A 27,998-nucleotide genomic window follows, 5' to 3' on the forward strand; every position below is an offset into this window, starting at 1 on the left:
ATCAATAAACAGACTCTGAGCAGATGAGAAGAAGTAATGTAGTATTGCCTTTAATCCTGAAAAATGAGGGTGGGAGGTGTTACACTGTCAGAATCATCAGCGTCACTAACAAATATATTTTTTAACAAATCAAGTTTTCAACGTGACTAGAGAGGATGCACTTCAGAATCTACCTGACATATAAATCAAAAAACACTCCTACTGCAGAAATTTTGTGCACCATTAATAAAAAGCTTTTCACATTAATGTGAAAGAAACAGAGGTAGTGAATTAGGCATTATGAGTACTCTCCATTACTTTGTAAGGAGTGTTCCTCTTGGAATGTAGTAATCTTCTGCACATGCTTACCCTTGTTCAAAGCATCCTTTACTATTTTAGTTGTTGAAACAAGAGCATGTAACGTATCAAGCACCAGTGCTTGGTCATCTGGCAGGCCATTCAGAGCAAGCAGCAGATATACAACCACCTCAGAAGCAGCTATATCATTAACACATTCTTGATTTCTCGTAACATTTGATACAACATTCAGACTCCACTTCTGTACAGGTTTGCAGCTATCAACATTAAGCAGACCAAATAGTAGTCGGAAGTGACCAATACATTGAATTTCTACACCTGTAACATAAAAGTGATTATTAAATCATCGAATTGTTTGACTAATTCTACAGTTTCTCATTATCAATTTTCATTATAAAAATGGGAAACATCTACAAATGCTAATGGAATAACTTGGTAATTTTTTATTTTATTTTTTTGTGGCCTACACAGGGTCAGCATGATAATCCGAGTTTGCCAGTGCTGGTAATACGAGTAGCCAGATATGCTTCCTGTCACCCCCAGCATCACCTTGGAACAGAAAAGTGTACCCCACCATACCTGTGGTATTAACCTACTCAGATGTGGGAAACTGCCACAACACCCCATCCAGCATGACCAGCTCACCAGCCATTATTGTTAATCTACCAGCAGATTCAATATGGGCCAGCACACTTTAATATGCTAACAATATGGGCCAGCACACTTCACAGAATACTCTACACAGCATGTTAACACACATGGCTGTCTGAGTGGGTATAATGGAATAATTTGGTAATGGCTGTGATCCATGAAATACTACGTAAAATCAATTCGCTTAATTTGTCTGTTACAGATTGTAAATGGCACAGACAAGTAACGTTAAAAAAACTTGTGCTACAGTAAATTAGTAAATTAACATGTCAACATGTGCTTAAAAATTGTGAAAAAATGGCAACATAGTATGAGTGTCTAGAGAGCAGCCTGAAATATTAAGGTCCAAACTAAGTACCATTGTCATATTATCAGAAGTGGAAATCTAATGTGGATGACAAGGAATAAAAGCATATAATGATTATGCAGTGACTATCCTGTGAGGCTGAAGATAATTTAGCATACCTGAGAAATAAAATTTTTATTTGGCCACTATCAAATAAAAATAAATCTAACATTAGATATTCAAACAAAAAGATAAAACTAAAGATTATGCTACATGTAGCCATCAGTAAAAACTTTGGATTACCTCAACAGTTCTGTTGTACTGATGGACACATATGACATGCGCACTGTGTTATAAGTATGTAATAATTGCCTCTTTTATGGAATGAGATGGATTATGTACAGGGCAGAGACATGGGAAATGTACTTTGGATTGGTTAGATAAAAGGATAAATTCTGTAAAGAGTGCAGTCAGAGTGGTAACAATTAGAACTGTGTGTTATACAGTGGAAAGCCCAGGTGGGAATATCAACAATTATGGATAGGATAGATTGCCTGAGCAGCCAGAGACAGCAGTCATGCTTGGTGAAAAGCCTAATGTGAGCAGTCATTTTGTTGTGCTACTCGATGTGCTGTCTCTACAGTGAGCAGCAAATCTATCCTTTCCAGAATTTTAGAACAAAGTGCTATCCCTTAACATTACAATGAAGTTGTGGCTAACAATTCTAGGACAGAACAAGAAATGTACATGACAGGAAGAAATGAAGATTACAGTTCACACTTGTCAGTAATGAGATCATTAGAGATGGAGCACAAATTTAGACTCAAACAGAATACCTCAGCATTTGCCTGAATTGATTTCACGAAAATGTAATCTCTAAAACCAAATTGAAATTTGAACCTTGTTTTTCCAAAATTTAACTCCTGTGCCTTTTAACATTATTGTGTGTCGTTCAGTGGGCGAGATGTATCTTATACAAGAACAAAATGAAAAAGGAAGAGGCAGAACATGAAGAGTACTACATAAACAGGTAAAGTGCCTATATAATGTGTGACAGCACTACTGGAGTAAAAATTTACGTGAGAGTGGAAGCAAAGTTTTGGAATCCTACTTTTTATACTACACAGCATGTTAATTTTAACTGAAGACATCGGATCAAAAAAGTTCTAATTCTAATTTGTTTTTTCTCTGAGGGGGCAGCCAACTATACCATGCTTGATCCGCCACTGTAGCTGGTGCATGGGTTGTTGGAGACAACTTTGAAATCTTCAGAAACAATCCCTGATTTTTATTGCAGATTACAATTCTACAGCAAAACTTACAAACATTTTGTGTACAGCATTTTCTTCATTTTGTCACAGATGGCGCTGTAATTGGAGGAATAGAAATGGGTACACAATCAATATTTATGATATACCACTCAATGGCCCCTGAATATCCAATGGCACATGAGACCCCACCTCCATGCTTCGAAGGTAGGACAGGCCAGTATTTCATAACTTGTAATTGGAAACCCCATTTGCAACATTGTATTCCTCCAGCTTATTGAACAGGGGACTACTCAATGTGCCACTGTATCATGTAGCAAACTATGAAGCATCAGAACAGCCAGTACACCGCAACCAGAGCTCACATATCGTGCAGAATAGAACAGACAGTGGCTCTTATCATTATAATATTTGTGCAGTCTTTATAGCCTGCACACCTACCTATCATTTGGAGAACAAATGTGCAGATGGACAATGAATGTTGCAACCAAAGAAGAAAAAATTGAAATGCTCCTGATTTATGGAGAATGTAGGAGAAATGTTGAGGCTACTGTTGCCCTGTATGCTGAATGTTTTCCAGAGAAAGCTCTCTCTTGTTCATTCTTTTACGATGTTGTGACCGCCTTCATGTCTGATGGCAGTATACAGACCACCAAAAGGAAACAAAGCAGTAGTGTCACAGGAGAAGTTAATGAAACAGCTGTACTAGTGGCAGTGCTCCACAACCCATGGATAAGCACCCAGCAATTATACTGTGATTCTCATTTGAAAATCAGATCAATAAGTGTATTGAAGTTGGTAGTACTACACTCGAACACTTACTCTGATTGGAAAAACTGGATAATGTTCACCTCAAACCATGTTCACAGGGTGTGTCAAGTAGTGCCGTATCCCATATGTTGAAGAATACAACATTGTGAAGATGTTTCTACTTAGAAATTATTAAATATTGGCCCGTTCTACCCTTGCAGCATGGAGGTGGGGGACCACATTCCATTGGTTATTCAAGGGCCACTGAATAGCGTGTCGTAAATTACAATTGTGTGCACATTTCTAATCCTCAGATGACAGAACCATCTGTGGCAAAATGAAGAAAATGTGTCAGACAAAAAATGTAGATTTTGCCACAGAATGGTAATTTGTAATAAAAAAACAGCAGATCCCATTGAAGATTTCAAGGTCGTCCCCCCCCAAACACACACACACACACACACACACACACACACACACACACACACACACACACACGAAAAGGGTGGCAGTGGCAGGTTGAGTATGGTATCACTGGATGTACCCCTCCAAGACAAACAAATTGGAATTATAACTTTTTTTTAATCTATTGTGCGGTTTTTGAGATATTTCAGTATTTTCAATTAAAATGAACACACTGTATATACAAAGCAGACTACGTATGTCCAGGATCTCCTCCCAAATCCTTGGATCAATTTGCATCAAATCTAGCACATGAAGAGTAAACTTTACAATTTTCATCACTATGGGGTTTATAACATTACAGATCCAATAGGAGCAGAGACGTGGGAGAACACTTTTCTTTCAGCCCCTTCCACTAAGACAGCCCAGCATGACAGGTGTGTTGTGTGGGAATAGCATTGGCCTACCTTATCGACCCATGCTGCAGGGAAGCCTACTCATCAGGGTAAAAAACAGTTTTCCAGCCACCGGTGTGTAACTGCCTTGCACAACAGGTGTGCTGAGTTGGAGTTACTATGGGCCTGCCTTCTGACTTCAATTGCAGAGCACGCTGCTTTAAAGGCAACAACACAGTTTTCAAATGCGTGACATGTAGGCTGCACGACACAATGTGTGTTGTTGCAGTACTATCAGTTTGCTTCAATGATCGGTTTCGCAAGGGCTAAATGTGTGTAATGGTGCAGCAGGTGGAGAATTGAGATAGAGTGTTGAGCACAAGACGAGGCAAGAGGAGGCGGGGCGGGGAGAGGCGAGGCAAGAGGAGGCGGGGGCGGGGAGAGGCGGGGCAAGAGGAGGCGGGGCGGGGAGAGGCGAGGCAAGAGGAGGCGGGGCGGGGAGAGGCGAGGCAAGAGGAGGCGGGGCGGGGAGAGGCGAGGCAAGAGGAGGCGGGGCGGGGAGAGGCGAGGCAAGAGGAGGCGGGGCGGGGAGAGGCGAGGCAAGAGGAGGCGGGGCGGGGAGAGGCGAGGCAAGAGGAGGCGGGGCGGGGAGAGGCGAGGCAAGAGGAGGCGGGGCGGGGAGAGGCGAGGCAAGAGGAGGCGGGGCGGGGAGAGGCGAGGCAAGAGGAGGCGGGGCGGGGAGAGGCGAGGCAAGAGGAGGCGGGGCGGGGAGAGGCGAGGCAAGAGGAGGCGGGGCGGGGAGAGGCGAGGCAAGAGGAGGCGGGGCGGGGAGAGGCGAGGCAAGAGGAGGCGGGGCGGGGAGAGGCGAGGCAAGAGGAGGCGGGGCGGGGAGAGGCGAGGCAAGAGGAGGCGGGGCGGGGAGAGGCGAGGCAAGAGGAGGCGGGGCGGGGAGAGGCGAGGCAAGAGGAGGCGGGGCGGGGAGAGGCGAGGCAAGAGGAGGCGGGGCGGGGAGAGGCGAGGCAAGAGGAGGCGGGGCGGGGAGAGGCGAGGCAAGAGGAGGCGGGGCGGGGAGAGGCGAGGCAAGAGGAGGCGGGGCGGGGAGAGGCCAGGCAAGAGGAGGCGGGGCGGGGAGAGGCGAGGCAAGAGGAGGCGGGGCGGGGAGAGGCGAGGCAAGAGGAGGCGGGGCGGGGAGAGGCGAGGCAAGAGGAGGCGGGGCGGGGAGAGGCGAGGCAAGAGGAGGCGGGGCGGGGAGAGGCGAGGCAAGAGGAGGCGGGCGGGGAGAGGCGAGGCAAGAGGAGGCGGTCGGGGAGAGGCGAGGCAAGAGGAGGCAGGCGCACAGTGGGCCAGAATCCTAAAAACGTGGCCAAAAAGGAAAAAAAAAGTTTAAAGATGGGGATTTTGGACTATCAGGTAGGCAGCAGCAATGCTGGGACAACTGAATGCCTGCTGTGCGGACGACCAGATGTTCATTTGTTCGGTAATATCTCAGGTTAAATGCGGCAGTTCATTGTTAACGTGCACGCAGCTGGCCAGGCTACAAAAACAGTTGTGTTGTTGAAGGAAGTTATTTATGTTTTGTGCAAGTGAAACCAATACTTTCAATATGGAATGTATTCGAGGAGGTATGTACTAGTGAAAAAACACTTATATCACTATTAAATCATCAATTATGCACATTTACATTTCAATTAACGTACTACAGGGAAATGAATGACAAAATCGTAGAATGCGCTTAAAAAATAGAGATAAGTTACGAATTCCACGACATTCCGCTTTCTTTTGCGCTGTGTACGCAAGTATATATTATTACCTTTGTAAATTAAGCTTCAAATCCTGCGACTAGTTGCGACTCTGGCTTTGAGCCACGTTTTAAGTGACACTTGCAAAACGTCATTGTTCAGACATCTAGCATTGTAAAGAATAAATTAATTAGAAAAATGACAAAAAGTGTAACACAGATTTTTTTTTTTAATTTCAGTTTCATCTGATCCAGCGAATTGCAGAATCAGATGTTCGAGGAAAGATATTTTTCTAATAACGAAAGAGTATTTGTCAAATGATTTGGAAGGGGTCATAGAACATTTGGAAAGGTCGTTGACAGAAAAAAGTGGACATACAATTAAAATTCCCTATGATATGAGGCCTACCATTTCGATTTTGTTAACAAAGTTAAGAAGCAAGTATAAGGAAGCAACTCGGCGACATGGATATTTTTTCAAGAAGAACGAAACCTGGTTAAATACAATAGTATATATTCCGATTGATTCGAAACCTGCAAGTGTGACTAAATCAGCAGGCCGTCCTGCCACAAAATTTGAAACATTATCTGATAGGTCTAAAAGAAGGAGAACTGAGGAGATTCGTACGAAGTTCAGTCCTGTCGAATTATCGTTCGCCACGCAAATGAGTCTTCGATCTTCGGGGCACCCAGATGCTGCGAACATTGTGAAAGACGTCACACTTTCAAGTCCATCCAAGGTGAAGAAATACAAGGCAGGGTTGCGATATTCAACATCATCGCCATCCTCATATGATGCAAATGAAGGTCTAGCACTCCTTTTCGACTTTAAATTGTCAAAGGAATCTTACCAGCATTTGAGAAATGGGGCTAAAGAAAAAGGCTTAAACACACTATATCCACCATATTCAGCTGTGTTGGCAGCAAAAAAGCTTGCTGCCCTCCAGACGTAATCCTTACTTTTACCGAATCAAAAGCTGAGGTACGGTTGCAAGCTTTGTTAGACCACACTGTTCAACGTGTTCTATTGCTGAAACGAGATGATGTTTTACATATGAGTGATTCGGAAATGTCTACTATGGCCGTTATTTGTAAGTGGGGCTTTGACAGAACCTCCAGGCAAAGCATGTATAAAATGAAGTTTTCAGATTCGAGTATTTCAGATGCAACTTTATTTTTCGCTTTGCTTGTTCCACTGAAACTTGCAGGTGTAAATGAAGAAACTAAAGAAGTAAAGATCTTATGGATTAATCCGAAGCCGTCTTCAACCCTCTTTTGCAGACCACTGAAGTTAGAATTTACAAAGGAAACAGAGCAAACGTCTTTAAATGAAAAAGCGTATTACGACAAACAGATCGAACAACTCCAGTCATTCGAAACAGTTATTCATGGGAAAGACATTTCCATTAAATACAATTTAAGCATGACCATGGTAGATGGTAAAGTGTGCAATGCTATCACCAACACGAAATCTGCGCAACGGTGCTATCTCTGCAAGGCTACGTCTGCCCAATTTAATAACATTGACGACGTTTTGAAAAAACAAGTTACCGCCGATTATCTGCAGTACGGACTATCAACTCTTCACGCCTAGATTTCATGTTTTGAATGTTGTATTCATTTGGCATACCAAATGAAAACAAAAAAGTGGCAGGCACGTAAAGCAGAAGATAAAGAGGAAAAAGCCATACTGAAAGCCAACATTCAAAAAGCTTTCAAAGAGCAGCTTGGAATTGTAATTGACATGCCAAAACAAGGGTTTGGCAGTACGAATGATGGAAACACCGCTCGACATTTTTTTGAAAACACTCCAACATCAGCGCTGATAACTGGAGTATCCGAAGAACTAATCCACCGTTTCCATATAATTTTGCAGACGATTTCGAGCGGACGTCAGATCGACGTTGAAAAGTTTCGAGCATACGCCTTAGCAACTGCCAGGCACTACGTGAAATAATACCCCTGGTACAACATGCCAACAGCAGTCCATAGATTGTTGATTCACGGTCCGAACATTATTTCTTTGGCCATTTTACCCATCGGTCAACTATCGGAGGATGCTCAGGAATCAACACAATAAGTTGATAAAGCAATATCGCCTGAGTTTTTGTTGAAAGTTTTCAAGAGTTAAGACTATGGAAGACGTGTTCAGGAGATTGTTGCCAACGACAGACCGCCACGTTTCTTCCTTACGCAAATATTCGCCGAAGAAACTGAAGAGTTTGTCGCCAGAAGCCGTTGCCCTCTTAGTTCCTGTGGCGGAAGACTATGAATATTCAGATGCAGATGCAGATAATGAGGAAACAGTGTTTGAGGATGACGATGATTCAGTTGAAGCAGAAGATGAAAAAGAATAAGAAAATGAAAACTTGTAAATTAAGTTATAAAAAATTTACAAAATAAATAATTGTAATTAAAATAAAATAATTTTTTGTAATATTTTACACCATCTTGTAACCTATATTTGGTCCTTTCTTCGAGTTTTCCACTTTTTTGGTTTATTTTTTAAGCATTAACTACAATAACCCCAAAATACTGACTTTTATATGAATAAAAATATATAAATACAAATAAATAAAAAGACAGATTTTGACCGCCATCTTGGATCCACCATTTTTAAATTTTTTGAACTCTGTCATCATCAGTAACCTCGATAATTCCCTGAAAATTACTTTTATATGTAAAAAATTATAGTAGTGTACATAGAGCCTGCCATCTTGGGTCCGCCATTTTGTTTTTTTTGTTTTTTTTCACTTTTTTCATATCATATTCTTAATCAGAAACTCCGTAAACCCTTATGTACTAAGTTTGGTACAAATTGAACAACTACTTATATTTTGACCAGCTTTTTGGGATTCTGACTCACTGTGGGGCGGGGATAGGCGTGGCGAGGCAAGAGGAGGCGGGGCGGGGAGAGGCGAGGCAAGAGGAGGCGGGGCGGGGGAGAGGCGAGGCTAGAGGAGGCGGGGCGGGGAGAGGCGAGGCTAGAGGAGGCGGGGCGGGGAGAGGCGAGGCTAGAGGAGGCGGGGCGGGGAGAGGCGAGGCAAGAGGAGGCGGGGGGCGGGGAGAGGCGAGGCCAAGAGGAGGCGGGGCGGGGAGAGGCGAGGCAAGAGGAGGCGGGGCGGGGAGAGGCGAGGCAAGAGGAGGCGGGGCGGGGAGAGGCGAGGCAACAGGAGGCGGGGCGGAGAGAGGCGAGGCAAGAGGAGGCGGGGCGGGGAGAGGCGTGGCAAGAGGAGGCGGGGCGGGGAGAGGCGTGGCAAGAGGAGGCGGGGCGGGGGAGAGGCGGGCAGAGAGGCGGGGGCGGGGAGGGCGTGGCAAGGCGGGGGAGGCAAGAGGAGCGGGGGCGGGGAGAGGCGTGGCAAGAGGAGGCGGGGCGGGGAGAGGCGAGGCAAGAGGAGGCGGGGCGGGGAGAGGCGAGGCAAGAGGAGGCGGGGCGGGAGAGGCGAGGCAAGAGGAGGCGGGGCGGGGAGAGGCGAGGCAAGAGGAGGCGGGGCGGGGAGAGGCGAGGCAAGAGGAGGCGGGGCGGGGAGAGGCGAGGCAAGAGGAGGCGGGGCGGGGAGAGGCGAGGCAAGAGGAGGCGGGGCGGGAGAGGCGAGGCAAGAGGAGGCGGGGCGGGGAGAGGCGAGGCAAGAGGAGGGGGGCGGGGAGAGGGAGTCAAGAGGAGGCGGGGCGGGGAGAGGCGAGGCAAGAGGAGGCGGGGCGGGGAGAGGCGAGGCAAGAGGAGGCGGGGCGGGGAGAGGCGAGGCAAGAGGAGGCGGGGCGGGGAGAGGCGAGGCAAGAGGAGGCGGGGCGGGGAGAGGCGAGGCAAGAGGAGGCGGGGCGGGGAGAGGCGTGGCAAGAGGAGCGGGGCGGGGAGAGGCGGGGCAAGAGGAGGCGGGGCGCGGGAGAGGCGGGGCAAGAGGAGGCGGGGCGCGGAGAGCGGGGCAAGAGGAGGCGGGGCGGGGAGAGGCGGGGCAAGAGGAGGCGGGGCGGGGAAGGCGGGGCAAGAGGAGGCGGCGGGGGAGAGGCGGGGCAAGAGGAGGCGGGCGGGGAGAGGCGGGGCAAGAGGAGGCGGGCGGGAGAGGCGGGCAAGAGGAGGCGGGCGGGGGAGAGGCGAGGCAAGAGGAGGCGGGCGGGGTGAGGCGAGGCAAGAGGAGGCGGGCGGGGTGAGGCGAGGCAAGAGGAGGCGGGGCGGGGGTGAGGCGAGGCAAGAGGAGGCGGGCGGGGAGAGGGGAGGCAAGAGGAGGCTGGCGGGGAGAGGCGAGGCAAGAGGAGGCTGGCGGGGAGAGGCGAGGCAAGAGGAGGCTGGCGGGGAGAGGCGAGGCAAGAGGAGGCTGGCGGGGAGAGGCGAGGCAAGAGGAGGCTGGCGGGGAGAGGCGAGGCAAGAGGAGGCTGGCGGGGAGAGGCGAGGCAAGAGGAGGCTGGCAGGGAGAGGCGAGGCAAGAGGAGGCTGGCAGGGAGAGGCGAGGCAAGAGGAGGCTGGCAGGGAGAGGTGAGGCAAGAGGAGGCTGGCAGGGAGAGGTGAGGCAAGAGGAGGCTGGCGGGGAGAGGCGAGGCAAGAGGAGGCTGGCGGGGAGAGGCGAGGCAAGAGGAGGCTGGCGGGGAGAGGCGAGGCAAGAGGAGGCTGGCGGGGAGAGGCGAGGCAAGAGGAGGCTGGCGGGGAGAGGCGAGGCAAGAGGAGGCTGGCGGGAGAGGCGAGGCAAGAGGAGGCTGGCGGGGAGAGGCGAGACAAGAGGAGGCGGGCGGGTAGAGGTGAGGCGAATCAAGGCAAGAGGAGGCGGGCGGGGAGAGGGGACGCAAGAGGAGGCGTGCGAAGAGAGGGGAGGAGGAGGAGATGGGCACACAAAGGAAGGCGAGGACATGGATAGGGAGAAAGTAGGAGATAGAGACAGATATGGAGAGGGGGAAAGAGGATTTGGCCAGAGAGATTGGGGCAGTGCAGAAAGAGATGGACAGAGAGAGGAGGGAGAAGGATATGTACAAAGACAGAAGAGGAGGAGGAGGAGGAGGAGATGACAAAGAGGGGGATGAGGAAAAGGGCAGGGGGGGGGGGGGGGGAAGAGGAGATGGATAAGAAAAGGGAAGGAAGATGTGTGTGCAATATATGTGATGCATACACAAGTGAAGCCTCAAGGAAAAGGCTTGCTAATAATGTTAACAAGAAGGAGAAGAAGATGAACAACAACAACAACAACAACAACAACAACAAATAGTTACAATTACTATAATGCACAACTATTACTAAAATCTCAGTTCATATACTATTTGTATATCAAAAATGTTAGCTAAGTACCTGGATTATTTTTAATTACATTATAAAGAGCTTCCAGAGCCATAACAACGTTGTTTACAACTTCTTTGTCTTTCACTGTGAGTGCAATACTTCCTAAGGATGTGAGATGCTCTGACTGAGTAGCCAGAAATTCCAATAAATCAATTGTAAAACCTTTAGGATTCTGCAGAAGAAACAGAACAAATTATTATACCACATCGTCTCATATGTAGACGTTTCTTTAACATAATGCACAAGTCAGCTACTGACATTTACACTAAATAGTACACAAACCTCAATTGCAAATGTTGGTTGTTCATTGTAAATACGAACAAAAATTTCACCAACAATGAGCTCTTTTTTCAGCGCTGAGTATGTGAATTCTGTACCATATGTGGGATCGTCATCATCATCATAATGGAGTTTATTTGATCTCTGTTTTTCAAGATATTCACACAACTCAGCTCTTGTTCCATTATCCCATAGCAAGTATGGTGACTCACAATTACTGTTTAATATCTTCAGAACCTACAATACAAAAAAACTAAATGAAGTGTCATTGATAATTAGTACACAGATTATAATCATAATTGTAAGTAGTTGTAATAGCATGATTGAATTTGATTGTCGACAGTGCAACAAAGAGTCTGAAATAGCACACCTCTGCTGGCTTATCACAGCTGAGTTGTCTTGCGAGGTATGGTGTCAACAGACTGCTTAAGGCTTTCTGGATCACTGAATTCTTTGGCGTGCTATTATCTCCTGGTAAATATCCACCCAAACGAGCACAAGCAGTAACTGCCAACTTGGCTAATTTGTTTGCAACCTCCTGAAAGAGCAAATTTTTATTTTGAGTCACATTTCTATGTTTAATATTAACAATAATACATCAAACTCCAAGGCCCTTCATGTAACCAAGTGCAGAATCCTAAAAGCCCTGAAAAATCTTACACCATACTTTAAGTAAAAATTACCTTTATATTTTGAGGAATACATTATTTTCATGGATTTTTAAAAACCACACACAAAACAATGCTTACAGCCTTTTACTCGTATGCAGTCATTATTTTCTTGCAAAGGAAGATACCACAAAGACAATTTTGCTTCCATATCAGCAGTATTTTATGCTGATAACTCCGTACCCCATAAAAGCCAAATATATGTAGTAGACAAAAAATTGGAGTTGTTGCTACAGAATTATATGAAGCATTCAAAAAAATTAAAAAGCATGAGGTTATCAAAAGTTATTCAAGTTTTAATTCAACAGTTTCACAAAGTTCCTTTACTTAAAGAGTTTGAGAACTAATAAAGTAGAGGCACTGGAACAGACTAAGAAAGGAAAGAAACAGAAGATACTTTTACAAAGTGAGATCTCAGTTTTAAAATGGTTCAGTATTGTAGGACTTACTGCCTGTTGGCTTTTCTATAAATTAAGATCTGTTTAACAATTGTTCTGATGTTTCACCAGCATGGGTGTCAGTACCAAAAATTCACCTTCCATTGCTGGTGGTACACTGTAGTGCAGACCACAGCCAGAGATTACATGTACCTGTCATGCCAACGTCTGAGGGCTTTACCCTGGTCATTACTGCTGTGGCTCTACCCTTGTTATGTGCAACAGTCATTTGATGCAGCACAACTAGAATCTAGGATGCATTTACCTTGAGGCTGCATCCATGGTCTCGACCCCTCTATGCCACTAGCAATGGAAGTTGAACATTTGACTATACCAGCAACTCACAGTAGTGAAACTTCATAAAAACTGTTAAACATTTGGCAAAGAACCTGAGGCAAAAGTCAACATGTAATAGGTGAGCAAATGGCCATGAAAGATTCAACCATTTTTTTATTTTGTTTTGCACTGAAAGGCATACTACTTTGGCTATTGATTGAAAACCAAATATATTATACAAAACTGTATAGGTTATTTTAAAATTTATTAAAATGATAGAAACAAACACAGGACAACTTAAATCTACACTCAAGTAAAATGAACTGAATGACACAAAACTAAATCTTCAGAGCTGTTAGCTCACACATCTTCACACCTTCCTGTTCAACTCCCATGTGTGTGTGTGTGTGTGTGTGTGTGTGTGGGGGGGGGGGGGGGGGGAAGGGGGGGGGGGAGAGAGAGGAGGAGAGAGAGAGAGAGAGAGAGAGAGAGAGAGAGAGAGAGAGAGAGAGAGAGAGACAGATGGCATGGGATGGGGGGCGAGGGACTCAACAGCAAGATGATTAGTTCCTTGTTCAAGGATAGTCCATTTGGAGTTAGGGACATCGTTATGTGATGTTCTCCTCCTCCCTTCCCCTCCACTCCCCCAAGCCCCCTCCCACCACAGGCCAAAAAAATTATGTCCCATAATATATACAAAACCAGAATATGAAGCCCCATTACAGTGGAATAATTAATTGACACCGAGAAATGTAAGGCATAACAGCACATAATACATTTTTATTTGAATCTACATATTTTATTCAAGTAAGAGGACGTTGAAAGCAGATTGGGATGAGGTGACAGTGTTTGCACGTGCAGCTGAGTCCCAGTGGAACCACCCTCAGAGCAGATCTCAGGAAGACACGCCAGGAGGGATGCAGTCAATGTCATGCAGTCAACTGGACTCTCTTTTGTAGTAGTGTACTTGAGTGCCAGTCACAGAGCAGGGAACACAGATCCAATCTCCTGTGGCATAAGGCACTAGCCATGACTGTTTTATGTCCCAGAAGTGGGAAGAGAAGGAACTCTATTTTTAATAAGGTCCAGGAAGGCACTATAGTGCACAAATCGTAGAAAGCTGTGCTCTTCTTTAGAACACACAGATGCTACAGATAACATCTAGAAAATGGAGGGAGAATCCATAGTTTGGGGTGCCTTTGAAAATGAGACGCCACCAAAAGTTGATTCTGCAAAAACTAAAAGTTTATGCAACATAGGAATTGCCAGGATTGGATATGTAAATAAACTGGAGGTAACAGAGAGATGCCAATAAGAACCCACCTCACTGGCCACAGGAGGCGATAGAGAGAAAGAGGAAGATGCCTTTTTTCAGTACTAAATGGAAAGATGTCTATTACTGGCCAACTGCCTGAAGAAAAATTTAGGGAATGGGATCAACACTTTCTAAGAAACATTTTTACACTTCATCACTCGGAAGATCTGTAGCCCAGCCAATCCAAACAAAACAACAAGTGCAAAATGCAGAAAAATGAGTTTTCCTTTTAATAAGCATTTGGTACAAAATTATTTCTTCATCAGTAGCCTCCACTGCCAAATTTCTGCTCTGCTTGCCTCTGATACCACCAGAACAGATGAGTCGAAGGACTTATAAAAATTTCAGGTTTATTTGAACTTAGCTGTGCCGCACGATGACCGATTCTGCTGCCACTTCAGCCTCCACCTTCAGTTTGTTATGGCGGGATGTTACACAAGGACAGGAAAGCCATTTTTATGGAAGTTCAATAACATAAAGCTTTGCTCTGAAGACTTGCATTCAGATTCAAATGACCAGTTTGCTTTCAGCTCTGGTCACACATGCAACACATTCCCTTCTTTAGTACCATCTGTCTTTTTACTAATGTCTTGATAACCATGGTACAACTTTGTGACTGCAATTTTTCCATTTATGCAATCATCAGAATCTTATGCCAGACCCTTTTATTGGATGTGCCAAGGTTTTATTTTAATATCATTATTACTTCTCAAATGGTTTACAAGTCAATTTATGGCATAAACCGAATTGATTGTAATTACTGTTTCATTTACTAGCACTGGACTCATAACCCATTGTTTTGGAGGGTGTCTAATTCATGTCAGATCAGTGGGCCTATTTACATACCTCCACTTTGAAAGATGACCTGCCCTACTATTCTTGCAAATCCTGTACAGGATTTGTTGATCTGCGATTTCCTGACATCGAAGTCAGATTTGCGAAAATTGGCAGGACTTGCATTGCTATCTAAACAAATAAATGAAGTCACTAAACCTAAACATAGCCCAAAGTTGCTGGCACATAACCTCTTTGCAATAAGGTGAGGTTGGTATATGTTCACTGTTGTCCAGCTGAAAAATCATCACTGTACTTTTGGAAAGGATTTTATTTATTTTGCTTGTGCTATATGTTGCGTGTTAGGAGTGGACTGAATTTTAGTTTGCGCATGATGGCTGAGAAATTATATGTTAGGTTGATTAGCTTTTCTTGAACACCAAATGTGTGTGATCTTTAACAATTGTGTTAGAAAATGAGAAGGTTTGCCAGAGCATGAACTACAAGTTTTGCACAGATGAGTGACTATGGAGGGAAGTTTCATGAATCTTAGAAACATTCGACAGTGTTGCAGTCATGGACATGCTGCAAGAAAATATTCAGGAATTAGATACCAGTGAGCAGTGTAAAGTAACATCTCAGAATGAACATAACATGAATATGGGCAAGGTCAGGAACAAATTATATACAATGTATATGTAGTAGTGTTCAGGAGAGCAGATGAGTGTGCAACTTCACATGCAGCAGAAAATTCAGAAACTACAAGTTACAAAACTGCAGCACAGAGTGATGTTCATCGTGAGCCCTTGGCGATCACTTACTGTATTTAACTAGCACAGTTTTCTAATCCAGATGTTTAGGAAAAGTGAAAATCTACTTAAGCAAAGTGAAGATAGAAATGATGCAAGATTTAAGAAAAGAGATGATTATTTTAAGAGTCATGTGGGACTCTTTAAAAAAGTGAAGAAATATGGGATGCATAATTTTAATAAAATAAGATGCAATTTAAAATATTAAACATAATGCTAAATAAACAGACAGGAGACATGAATCAAAAACTAGAAGACCACATGAAGAAATGCGAGCAACAGAGAACAACTTTAGACAGTAAGATGCATCAGCTTAATTTAAAAGTAGACACACTGGTGCAGGACACTAAAGTGATGACAGAAGAAATAAGGAAAGATGTAAATATCAATAATACCAATACTAAGAACATTGACACTAATACAAAGAACATTGAGAGCCATACAAAGCATATTGATATCAATAAAGATATTGAAGCAGTTAATTCATGGAGAGAGGAGTACGTAAACTCAATAATATGAAGAAGAAAGTGGTAGAGTAGGTTGAATTGCTAATCGCAACTATGGAGCAGCTATTGAATCATAATTAAACGCATTTGAAGAATGATACCAATAAACATAAGCAAACATGTCAAAATAAGAGATTTAAAGTAATTTCAGTACATGTTGGACATAAATCAGAGGAACAAGGAACCATTACACACATTCATGAAAGAAAAGAAGAGTAGTACATTTTCGATGAGTAATAACTTACGAGGGAACGTGACAATTCAGACTGAGGAAGAAAATAGTATGGAAAAATGGGAGATCAAAGAAATTATACTGCATCAGCATAATGCTATCACATTCTGATCCACCAGTAACCACCACTATGAGTCTGAAACTGTATATGTGACATGGATGAGGAGTAAACTGGGAAGCAGTTTTGCCAGTACAAAAGGTCTCTTTATTCCCAGATGTTGCGAACTGTCTACAGCCAAAGCTATGGATCGAAAAATTCCATGAAAGATTACCAAAGTCTTGGACACATTTTAAAAATTAGGTTCATATATATATTGACTTCAGAAAGGAGGTAGCAATGAAAATGTGATCAATTGCAGGACAGCGCGAGATGTGTGACAAATTCACATACGCCTTTCTCCAAGAATACTGGTTGAGAGGAACCCAAGAACAGATAAAGATTGGAATAATGATGACAGAAAACTACGTAGAGTTGAGGTGGCCAGGTCTCTTACAGTTCTTCAAAGATATGGTGGGGAGGTGGTGATTTTTAGGTGCATCATATGAGCCGTCAGAAATTTTACAGATTTGCTCGACAAAGCTAACACAGAAAGAGGTAACGATCACTGGCAGAAACATGCATGATATTCAAGGATTCCAGCAGGTACCACATGAATTAGGATACAAAAGGAGTGGAGAAGCGAGGGCACCAGTGTATTTTATTCAGATTAACTTTCTGCCGGTAAACCTACACGTAAACAACAAAAACAGGGGAATAAGACACCCTCCAAGAAGAAATGGAAATGGGTGGGAATGGGTGGGATAGAAGATATGATAACCAATAACCTCAGTCTTGGTCACATGACCAAAGAAACAACTAAAGACATGACAACAAACCAAATAATGACAGACAAGACGATAGACAAGGGGACAGAGTAGAGATTGTTGAAATCAGAGGACCTGACCCCCCTACAAGCCTATAAGCATCCATCTTTGCTTCCTGTCAAGCCGCCCCCGCCCCCCCCCCCCCCCCCCCCCATTCCAAAAAGTGTGTGGCCCTGGTCTCTCTCAAAATTGCTGTCTATTCTAATTTCATCTGCCTCCTTTATGATGAAACTCCAACATGTAGCTGAATGAGCCAAGACTCTTGCCTCTTCAAACCATATTTTGTGTTTGCTTTCCAGGCAATGTTCAGCTATGGCTGATTTGTCGAGCTCCCTTTAATAGCTGCATTTGCAAGGCACACCGTACACAGCGGGCACATTAAGAGCAATGTTGTCTTTAACAGTGTGTAACATATCTCGTATCTTGGGAGTGGGCCACAACACTGGTCTCAGTCCATATGTATGCACCACAAATCCTATCTTTCTGCTCGTTGCTCACAGTATGGCAGAGAAGCAGATGGCTTGGCCTCTTCTGCAAATTCACAAGGCATCCTTCATAAGTAGCATTTACAAGCATTTGTGGTGTCTCCCTCACTATAACCGTTCTCTCTGAACATGTCTCAAATGTTGCAATTCAGACTGTATGTGGACATCATCAGAAATAATCTTCGTTCTGTGTACTAATGTGTTCAGGACCACTTTTCTGTGTATAGGTCGCACAGGATACAGTGGCCAATGCACAGTGACCATTTTTCATGCAAAGATCTGTGGAAATTCATTCTTTTATTCAGAAGAGGAGGCCAATTAGCGTTTTCCACCTTTCGGCCAGTCAGCAATGACAGAACCTGCAATCTTTCTCAAATGATTCCACTGGAACTATTAAGTAAATGGATTTCATTTTTGCTTCAGTCGTAGCCTTATATGTCAGGTTCATTATGCAGTGCCCTTCATTCCGTTAATGGTCATATTTGTTGTGATATTTACATGGAAGTAAGACAATGCGAGAAATTTGGAAAAAATTGCATTGAAAAATTGGGGTTGCTGCATATGAAATTTAGCTAACACACTGAATTTTTCTTTACATTTGGTTGGAGGTCTCTATCTGACACCAGTCTCGAAAAAAATGATCTGACTTAGGACTATCAATTGCGATCACATTGCACCAGTGGTAAAACCAGAGTGAAATATCCACACCATTCCTCATATTTCATAAATGATTTGAGATATCAAAATGACATTTTGGCATATCACAGGAAGAAGAGAGTATTTTGCAGTATGGTTATTATGCAAAACTTCATTATCTACCATGTTATTCCATTAACTACAGACTTTTATGATGAAAGAATGTAATTTTTAAGGGTTATCAATAGATGGTGAAACAAGAAATGCTATGGGTTTTGGAACAATATAAGCAAAGTCATTACATGTTTATTATGTACCAAGGATGTGCTATTTCATTAGCTGCTGACCTTACCTTTCAATACTGTTAACAGTAAAGTTGCTACTCATCATATAGCAAAGCCACACACACACACACACACACACACACACCTAACTTCAGCCTCTGGCAGCTGAAGCCACACTGTTAGCAACAACAGCAGTGGCTGCCCTGGGAGTGGCAACTTTGTGGGTGTAAGGAGGAGGCTGGGATGGGGAGGTGGAGGCATAACAGGGTAGGGGTGGGGGACAGTGAACTGCTGCTGGGGAGTAGGCAAGGACGAGGTGGAGAGAGGGTAGGGCAGCTAGGTGCAGTAGGAAGGTTAGACGGAGGGCAGGGGAGGGCTGGAGGCGAGAGGGGGGAGGGGGGGGGGGGTGCGGAGAAGGAGAGAAGTAGAAAGACTGGGTGCGTTGATGGAATGAGGGCTTTGGAGTACTGGAATGTGAACGGGGAAGAGGCTGGTTGGGTGAGAAAAATGACTACTGGAGGTTGAGGCTAGGAGGGTTACAGGAATGTACGATATATTACAGGAAGAGTTCCTACCTGTGCAGTTCAGAAAAGCTGGTGTTGGTGGGAAGGATCCACATGGCATGGGCTGTGAAGCAGTCATTGAAATGAAGGATGTTGTGTTGGGCAGCATGCTCAGCAACAGGGTAGTCCATTTGTTTCTTGGCCACAGTTTGTCGGTGGTCATTCTTGCGGACAGACAGATTGTTGGTTGTCATGTCTATATAGAATGCAGCGCAGTGGTTGCACCTTAGCTTGTAGATTAGTTGACTTGCTTCACAGGCAGCCCTGCCTTTGATAGGATAGGTGATGTTTGTGACTGGACTGGAGTAGGTGGTGAGAAATGACAACTGTTCTGCCCACTATACTTCCTACCCCTCCCACAGTGGTATTCTGTTGTCCAACAAACCTACACAATATACTCATCCATCACTACACAACCCCTGCTACCAACCACTTACCTCATGGTTTATATCCCTGTAATAGCTTCACAGCCTGTGGCATATGGATCCTTCCCACCAATACCAGCTTTTCTGAATTTTGCAGGTGGGAACTCTCCCTGCAATATATCCTACGTTCCTGTAACCCTCCTGGCATCAACCTTTGTTAGTCATTGCCCTCACTCATCTAGCCCCTTCCCTGCTCCCATTCCAGCACTACACAGCCCTCATTACACCATCACACCCAGTCTTTGTGCTTCTCTCCTTCTCCTCCCCCCCCCCCCCCCCCCCGACTCCATCCAACCTCCAGTTAGCTGTCCTACCCTCTCTCCACCCCATCCTTGCACACTTCCCAGCAGCACTTCACTGTCTCCCATCCCTACCCTGCAATCCCTCCCCCTCCCTGCCCCAGTCTCCTCCTTACCCCACACAGTTGCCACTCCCATAGTGCACTGCTGCTGTTGGTCATAGTGTGGCTTCAGCTGCCAGAGGTCAAAGCCGTGTGTGTGTGTGTGTGTGTGTGTGTGTGTGTGTGTTTTTTTTTTTTTTTTTTTTTTTTTCCTCCCAACAAAGGCCTTGATGACCGAAAGCTTACATTGTAACTTGTTCTGCCTATCTGCCACTCAGCATCTCCGCTATATGGGGAGTAGCAACTTTACTTTTTATCATGGTGTTACATTCCCTCCATTTCCATTGTCTGACCCTACTTTTCCTCAGTCCCTCACTTAATAAACCACTGCTTCAGAATTCTCTTGTAATTGTGTCTGAACAACATGTTAAGGAGGAGAGACCATGTTAACTCTGCTGAGTTTTGGTAAAAGAAGCAAATAGGGAAATGTGTAAGTTTAATTCAAAATTCCCCACTCGTGACCCTCCGCTGAAAGTTACAAATGGTTCACAAATTAGGAAAAAATAAATTGCTGCATTTTCAGCAGAATTCTTTTTAGATACTAACCAAAGAAGAGGTGACAGAAGTTTTTGAATGGTCCCCATGCAAGAGTGGATATGGAGGAACCTCACTTAACATTTACCAAAAATGTGAGTATCGGCTTAGTTTAGAATGGCACTTCCCCTCCAACACACTGAGCGACCGCCCACTGCTGCCGCTCTCAGCACGTTTTCCCAGCCGACTGCACACCTAGTGGCCACGTCATTTTGCACTCACTATACCATGTGGTGAAAACTAACTGTGTTCAAGTATCGATTAGCGTGTGTCAGTTCCCTGTGCATTGAATGACCAATCCAGCCTTCTACCTTCCACTCAAATAAAACATCCAAGAATGCTAGCTTGCCATCCTTCTCTGTCTCGATAGTAAATTTAATTTAGGGATGGACAGTGTTCTTGTGATCAGTCATTTCCTGCAGTGCATTTTCACCATGAGGACATATCAAGAAGATATTATCAACATACCTTAAGAAGTAATATGGATGCAATGCCACGGTACGAAGTGTGGATACAGTTAACACAGCAGTACCCCAGTGGAATGAGGCAGATGCTTTTCCACACCGGCAACCACTGAAGCATTTCACACACATGCCACAAGGTGCAGCAAAGTCCATGCAAGCATGGCCCAAAATTAAATAGATACCTAGCCATTCTACACTAAAGTCACTTGTGTTAGTATCACAACTCTACAACTAAGGGGCTGCGACACTGAAGGCACCATCCAGAATTCTTTTTATGGATCACAGTTTGATTCTGCAACAGGGCAGTACACCCTGACACAAAGAGATCTGGAACGGCTGCCGCATCAGGCCAGCACTGGGCCTGAAAAGCATGTTGCTGGCCATCAATGCCATTAGGCCATCACCCACCTGCCACCTGCTAAACAGTGTTGGAGGCACATATCTCGCCACCACGCTTGCAGCCATAGTTAGCCGAAGCTGCTGGGTCTGGAGTCATCGCTGACAGAGGTGGGTGCATCATGAGCCATTGCTCAGCTGACACTGCATTCTGTCGACGCTGCTGGATAACAATACACAGGAGGCTACTGGATGCCTTCGCCACACCACTACTTCCTAAATTAAACCATAGCAGGGAGCCACAATAAACCAATTTGGAAGCTTTCAGCTGCTTCACTGACACTGCAGTGCCCTCTTCATCCCTCCAGCTCCAGTCTCCTACAATGATGTCAAAGTACTGACATTGCCTTTTCAGAGCAACATCTGGACCTATAGTCTCCAGTACAGTGAGTCAAGAATTTTAACTGTTGTGTCGAAGAATATTGGTCATAGAAAAGCAGCTTGACCGCTGCACTCTTTGTAAGATGAATGTTCTTAAAGTAAGGAGACAGTGAATTTGTTGCTCTTTAGAGGTAGCGGGGGTCACGATTGTCTAATACCTGTCAGACATATACAATGTAGCTTAAACGGTCATTCAGCATCGAATGAAGAATCAGTATCAGTAGTGTGTTCAATGTGTAATCATTACGGGCATTTACCTAGGCAGTGCTGAGAATCAAAATGGCTGCGGAACTAGAGGCAGTTTGTACACTGTCAGAAAAGATTCACACAACTGACAGCAGTTAATGCAGAGTTATGTAGTTTGATAGAAGTGCAGTTGCCACAGTGAAATATACATTTAGCAGCCCTAAGTTTAGTTGCTCCTTTCTCTAGCAAATCAATTGACAATGTGCAAATGTTAATGAAGGATCTTAGGAATTTGGCAGAGATGTAAGGGTGGTCTGATGTAGAACTTCACACAGTAGCAAACTTGAGATTAAGTGGAGAAGCAAAAGCTTATGTTGCCCCAAGAGACGGGAAAATAGTGCAGGTGACTCCTTTGCGTAAGGAGGGCAAAAGAACGGACCTGCAAAATTACAGACCAAAGATCCCAAACATCAATCTGTTGCAGAATCCTTGAACATATTATCAGCTCAAATATAATAAATTTTCTCGAGACCAAGAAGCTTACGCCCACCAATGAGTATAGTTTTAGAAAGCATCGCTCATGTGAAACGCAGTTTGCCCTTTTTTCACAAGATACCCTGTGAACTATGAATGAAAGGCAACAGACAGACTCCATATTTCTAGATTTCCCAGAAGTTTTTGACACGGTCCCCCTTTCAGGCTGTTAAAGAAGGTATAAGCATATGTAATAGGTTCACAAACATGCAAGTGGCTCAAAGACTTCTTAAGTTACAGAACCCAGTACATTGTCCTCAACAGCAAATGCCCATCAGAATCAAGGATATCATCTGGTATGGCCCATAGAAGTGGTATACGACTGCTGTTATACGATTTGGTGGGCAGGGTAGGCAGCACTCTTCAGTTGTTTGCTGACTGTAGGATGATACAAGATGACTTAAGATAAGATTTCTAGTTGGTGTGATAAATGGCAGCTAGTTCTAAATGTAAAAAAAATGTAAGTTAATGCAGATGTAGGAAAAACAAACCTGTAATGTTTGGATACAGCATTAGTAGTGCAGATGTAGGAAAAACAAACCTCTAATGTTTGGATACAGCATTAGTAGTGTCTTGCATGACATGGTCATGTCATTTGAATATCTGCAAAGTCATATGAAATTGAGTGAGCAAATGAGGTTTGTAGTAGGAAAGTTGAATAGTCAACTTTAGTTTATTGGGAGAATTCTAGGAAAGTGTGTTGAAATTACTGGTACCAATACAGTGTAACTTCTGCCACGCACTGAAAGGTGGCTTGCAGAGTTTTGATGCTGATGTAGATGTTGCAGAGAGGATCTCAAGAGAGCTAACATGTTCAAGGAATTTTTTTAAAAAAAAAAAAAAAAAAAAAAAAAAAAAAAAAGGGTAAAGGGTTGATTCAAAGGTACAGTCCATTAAGTAACACCATGGCCAGGTTAATCGGTAGAAAAATGTATCTGACAACAAACTAAAACATATACAGACATCATATATGAACAAAAGAAAAAGGCAATCACAGTTAATAATACAACCAGTCACTAGCAGCATCAATAATAGCTTGGCATCCCCAAAGCATGCGTGAAACCTGGTTTCTCACATACTCATGTGGAAGAGACCTACAAATATGTCAAATCTGCATTGACAGCTGTTTCAAAGTGAAGATGTTTTTCCTTGCAACTTCTTTTTCAACAGGATTAGCATCAGGTGTCCATGAGGCCCAATCCAGTATCTGCACACCTTTCTCCTGTTTCCAGTCACCCACATGGTGCTTCAGATCATTGTCATACAGGAGTATCAAAACTTCATTTTTGTTGATGAACCAACAGTTGGAAATCAGCATCAAATGTCTTCGATAAATGCAACGCGTAATCTGCATTCATGTCTCTTCTTGGGTATTTCAGTCAAGAATTCAAAGTAAACTAATGCTTTATGGACATTTCATGAAGGACAAAGGTCCCCCTGTTGGATTACGAAAGAACTAAGGTGATATCTCTTACTATCTGTGTGTAAAGATGCATGCTCATACTTAACAGACTTTATACAAAGCACTACTGCCAGATATTTTTAGGGGACAGTTGTGCATGGTAACACAGAAGCATATCAAATCAGAAGAAGAATTTGTGGATGGTATAACGAAGATCAATGGTAATACATATGAGCTGAGGCAGAATGCTATGGTGAATGAATTAACTTCACGAGAGGCACAGCACAGGGGCTGCACTCATTATTATGAGGGCTGCACTCATTATTATGATGGTTGACTTCATAAATGTCAAGGAGAATATGAACAGAGTTCTGATTGATTTGCCTGTTGCTTTCAAATTGGCAGATGAATGTGCGAGGAAATGATCATGTCAACTGGATTGAAAACTGCATGGACAGTGTTACCAGCTGACAGCAGGTGTTACAGATGTGAACAGACCAGTCATGAGCAGAAGGAATGTCATCAGCAGTGGGACAGTGGAAGCAGTGGCAGATGTCAGCATAATGGTAACAAGAAGAAGTAGCAGACTGGGAAAGAGGCAGATGTTAAATGCCAAAGAGAACTCTAGGTCCACATATGGGCATTCCCAGTAAAATTAAATGCTATGAAGACACATGCAGAGGTGGGCTGTATGATCAGAGCAATAGCAGGGAAAAAGAATTTAATGATATTGCTAGACACAGGGGTGCATGTTTTGGTCACCAGTGCAGATTTGGTGGAACATAAGCAATGGAACCCACCATGGTACAGGCTGGGTGAAGCAAGGTAAAATGTCACAGGATTTCATATGTGTAGCCATTGTGCCACATGTGACTGAGGCTATGACAGGATTCTGGGTTTGCATGAGAATTGTGACAAAACTGATCTTCATCAGCACATGGTGGAGCTTGTTGGAAAAATGTTTCAGATGAGCAATACCGCTGCCAGTGTAGCGATGTCACAAAGTGGGGCCATCAAGTACGACAAGCCATTCAAACCATGAACAATCACACAAACTCAATTCACACAATTGTGCACCTCAGGGTATCAGGAAATCGCTCTGGGTTAATGTAAAGTCTAACTTAACAATAAAGATTTTGTGTAAGGTGGAAACGTTGGAAGCAAATGAAGCACTAGATCAGGTGGGCTGGTAAGTGAAATGAAGTGTCGTATGCACTCAAGAGGTAAATGGTGAAAAAAACTGCATCTGTGTTTGTGGATTATTTCAGCACCGAGGACTTAAGGTTGCTAAAGGGATTATTAATTTCTAATGTAGGTATCCTAGAGGAGGAACAGTGGGATACAAGCCATGTAGGCCATGGACAGTTGCCAAATGCCATGCAAACTGCATTACGCGGGAAAGTGAAGAACCTAAAGGGAAGTGGTATGGAACAGACAGAAGAGTTACTGTTGGAATTTAACAATTTGCTTTTCCCAAAAAGGGTCACTACAAAAAACGCATATCATGCAGCATCGGTTACCAACAAAAAAAATGCTTCACTGGTTTACTGCAACCCATACAGAGGTCTGAGGTACTTGCAGAAAATTCTGGAAGAATTTATCAATCAGGAGCTAAAGAGTGACATTACTGAGGAACATAAGAGCCCATGGGTGGCCTAAATTGTTGTTGTGCCCAAAAAAAATCAGCTGCTGTATCACAAAAATGTAGATTTTGTTCCAATTATTGACACCTGAATGCCAAAGCTATAAAAGATGCCTACCTTTGTCGAATACTACAGAAACCACAGACAATTTAGGCCAGTGCGTGTAGTCTTTAACAATTGACTTAAGCAATGGCTACAATCAGCTAGAAGTCATTCTGGAAGACTGAAGAAAAACAGCATTTCCCAGTGTGCGGACATTATCAATTCAGGAGGAGGTCCTTTGGATAGAAGAAGGCACCTGTGACATTTCAGAGGTTGCTGGACCAAGTTCTCAGAGGATTGAAACCTTGTGATGGCCTGGCATATCTTGAGGATTCAATCATCTTTGTGACTGATGTGGAGCAGCACTTACAACCCCTACGGGAAGCATTCCTGAGATTGAGAGCCACAAATTTAATGTCGAGTACAGAGATGTGTCATTCTGTGTTGGAAGAGGTGCCAACCTTGGGTTTAGGACAGACCCAAGGTTCGTTAAAGCCATAAGTGATGTGAATTTCCTGTACCTGAATTAGTGAAGGAATTACAATCATTTCTTGATGTCACAAATTATTATACAAAATTCATAACAGAGTTTGTGGAAACTGCCAGACCACTGACACAATTACTGATAAAAGGTTCAAAATTTGTTTGGTCGTAGGATTGTCAGTGTGCTGTTGAGAAACTGAAAGAAGCTTTGAATTGAATCAAATCTTTGTATTTTCAAATTTCAATAAGGACTTTATTCTGCCAAGTGACACATCCAACTGTGCACTTTGTTCTGTATTGTCTCAATAAACAGAGGGCACAGAACATCTGCTGGCCTATGCATCAAGGCAAATGAACTCATAAGAGAATAATTACTCCATGGCCGAGAAGGAAATGTTGAGCCTTACCTATGGGATAATCTACTTCAGGTGTCATCTTTATGGGAAAACATTCTGAGTGATAACAGCTCATCCAGCACTGAAATGGTTGCATGGGTTAAAGGATCCATCTAGTAGGTTGGCATGGTGGGCAATACAATTGGGGGACTGATTTTGAGGACATACACAAACCTAGAAAGATACATGGGAACGCAGATAGGTTAAATAAAAAAGTAGAAGTTTTACAGATAGGTGGTACTGAGCTTAAGGAAGAGCAGACAGCACAGAGAATGGATAGTGGATGTAAACAATTTAGTAGGCAGTCACAGTTCTGCATACAAGATTGACTGCTGTGGTAGTCTGCAAGTGGTGGTGCCAGCAAACACACAATCGTAAGTGACGAAGGTCTACCGACAGGTGAGCAACAGAGAAGTACTGGTGGAAGAAAAGGAAGTCAGATGTGGACCATTATTTATGGAATTGGATACAGTATGCACAGAGAGCAGATCTGTGTTAGACAAGAGAAGTCACCTGAAGCATTAGCATCATTTCAATTGCCAAGATTGACATTTTTGGCCCTTTCAATAAAACACTTGCTGGGAACAAATACGTACTCATGCCTATACAACATTTTTCAAGATACATGGAAATATTTACAAAGCCCAACCAACAGGCAGCAACAGTGGTGCAAGCACTAATGAACAACTGGATACTGAAGTTCAATAAGTCTGAAACGATAGTGACAGATCAGGAAAAAAACTTTGCTGGATTCGTGGTAGGAATTATGTACTCTTTCATGTGTGATAAAATTGCAGATGAATCCTTTACATCCTCAACCCAATGGAGGAATGAAAACCATGCATAGAAACACAGGAAAGATGCAGGGATACTATGTGGATACACACCACACCAATTGGGATGTTTCTTTACAGTATGTGGTCTCAAAGTACAACTCTAAGCAGCATACGAATAGAGGATTGTTATTGTGTGGAGTAGTATATGGTTGTAAGGTGCTATTGTCATACAACATGTTACAAATCAGATGGGTAACACAAGAGAAACAGTTAAGAGTGTTCGTGAGACTAATGAAGGAAATATGATGCAGGATGTGCAGGGCTAATACAAGGACATTAGAAAAGCATGAAGAAGCAGTGAGTTGTTCTGCAAGAATGCCACAACACAAGGCTGGGAATTGGGTAATGTTATCAACTTCTTACATTGCAAAGGGGAACATAAAAAAAAAAAAAAAAAAAAAAAAAATTCCAGGTATCTAGGAATTATCAAGTTTTGGAAACTATGTCACCAGTGAACACCAAGATTCCGTCACTAGTGAGGGTGACATATGTACATACGGGATGTTTAAAACCATTTTGAGGGAGTCCAGATGTTATTCCAGGTATTGCAGTTTTGACTGGAAAGGAAACGCAGAAAAGAAGGTGCAAAGGATCGAGCAAAACAATTTGTATGAACCACTGAGCAGTAGTAAGCACACATTAAGACCTGGAAAATAAGAATAGATGTATGTTTTGTGTTTGTTAGGTATGGGTATAGCA

The 27,998-nt window shown here is 43.6% G+C and overlaps 1 protein-coding gene across 1 annotated transcript in view; it reads right to left on the reverse strand.

Annotated features, from left to right (window-relative positions):
- The window catches only part of LOC124797828 (dnaJ homolog subfamily C member 13), a 344,782-nt gene that overhangs the window by 65,107 nt on the left and 251,677 nt on the right, over positions 1-27,998 (reverse strand). Inside the window, 4 exon segments of the mRNA XM_047260865.1 lie at positions 349-615; positions 11,060-11,222; positions 11,333-11,566; positions 11,700-11,867. Coding sequence (XP_047116821.1) covers positions 349-615; positions 11,060-11,222; positions 11,333-11,566; positions 11,700-11,867 — 832 coding nt within the window.

This window comes from Schistocerca piceifrons, chromosome 5 (genome assembly GCF_021461385.2).
Source record: "Schistocerca piceifrons isolate TAMUIC-IGC-003096 chromosome 5, iqSchPice1.1, whole genome shotgun sequence".
NCBI lineage: Eukaryota > Metazoa > Arthropoda > Insecta > Orthoptera > Acrididae > Schistocerca > Schistocerca piceifrons.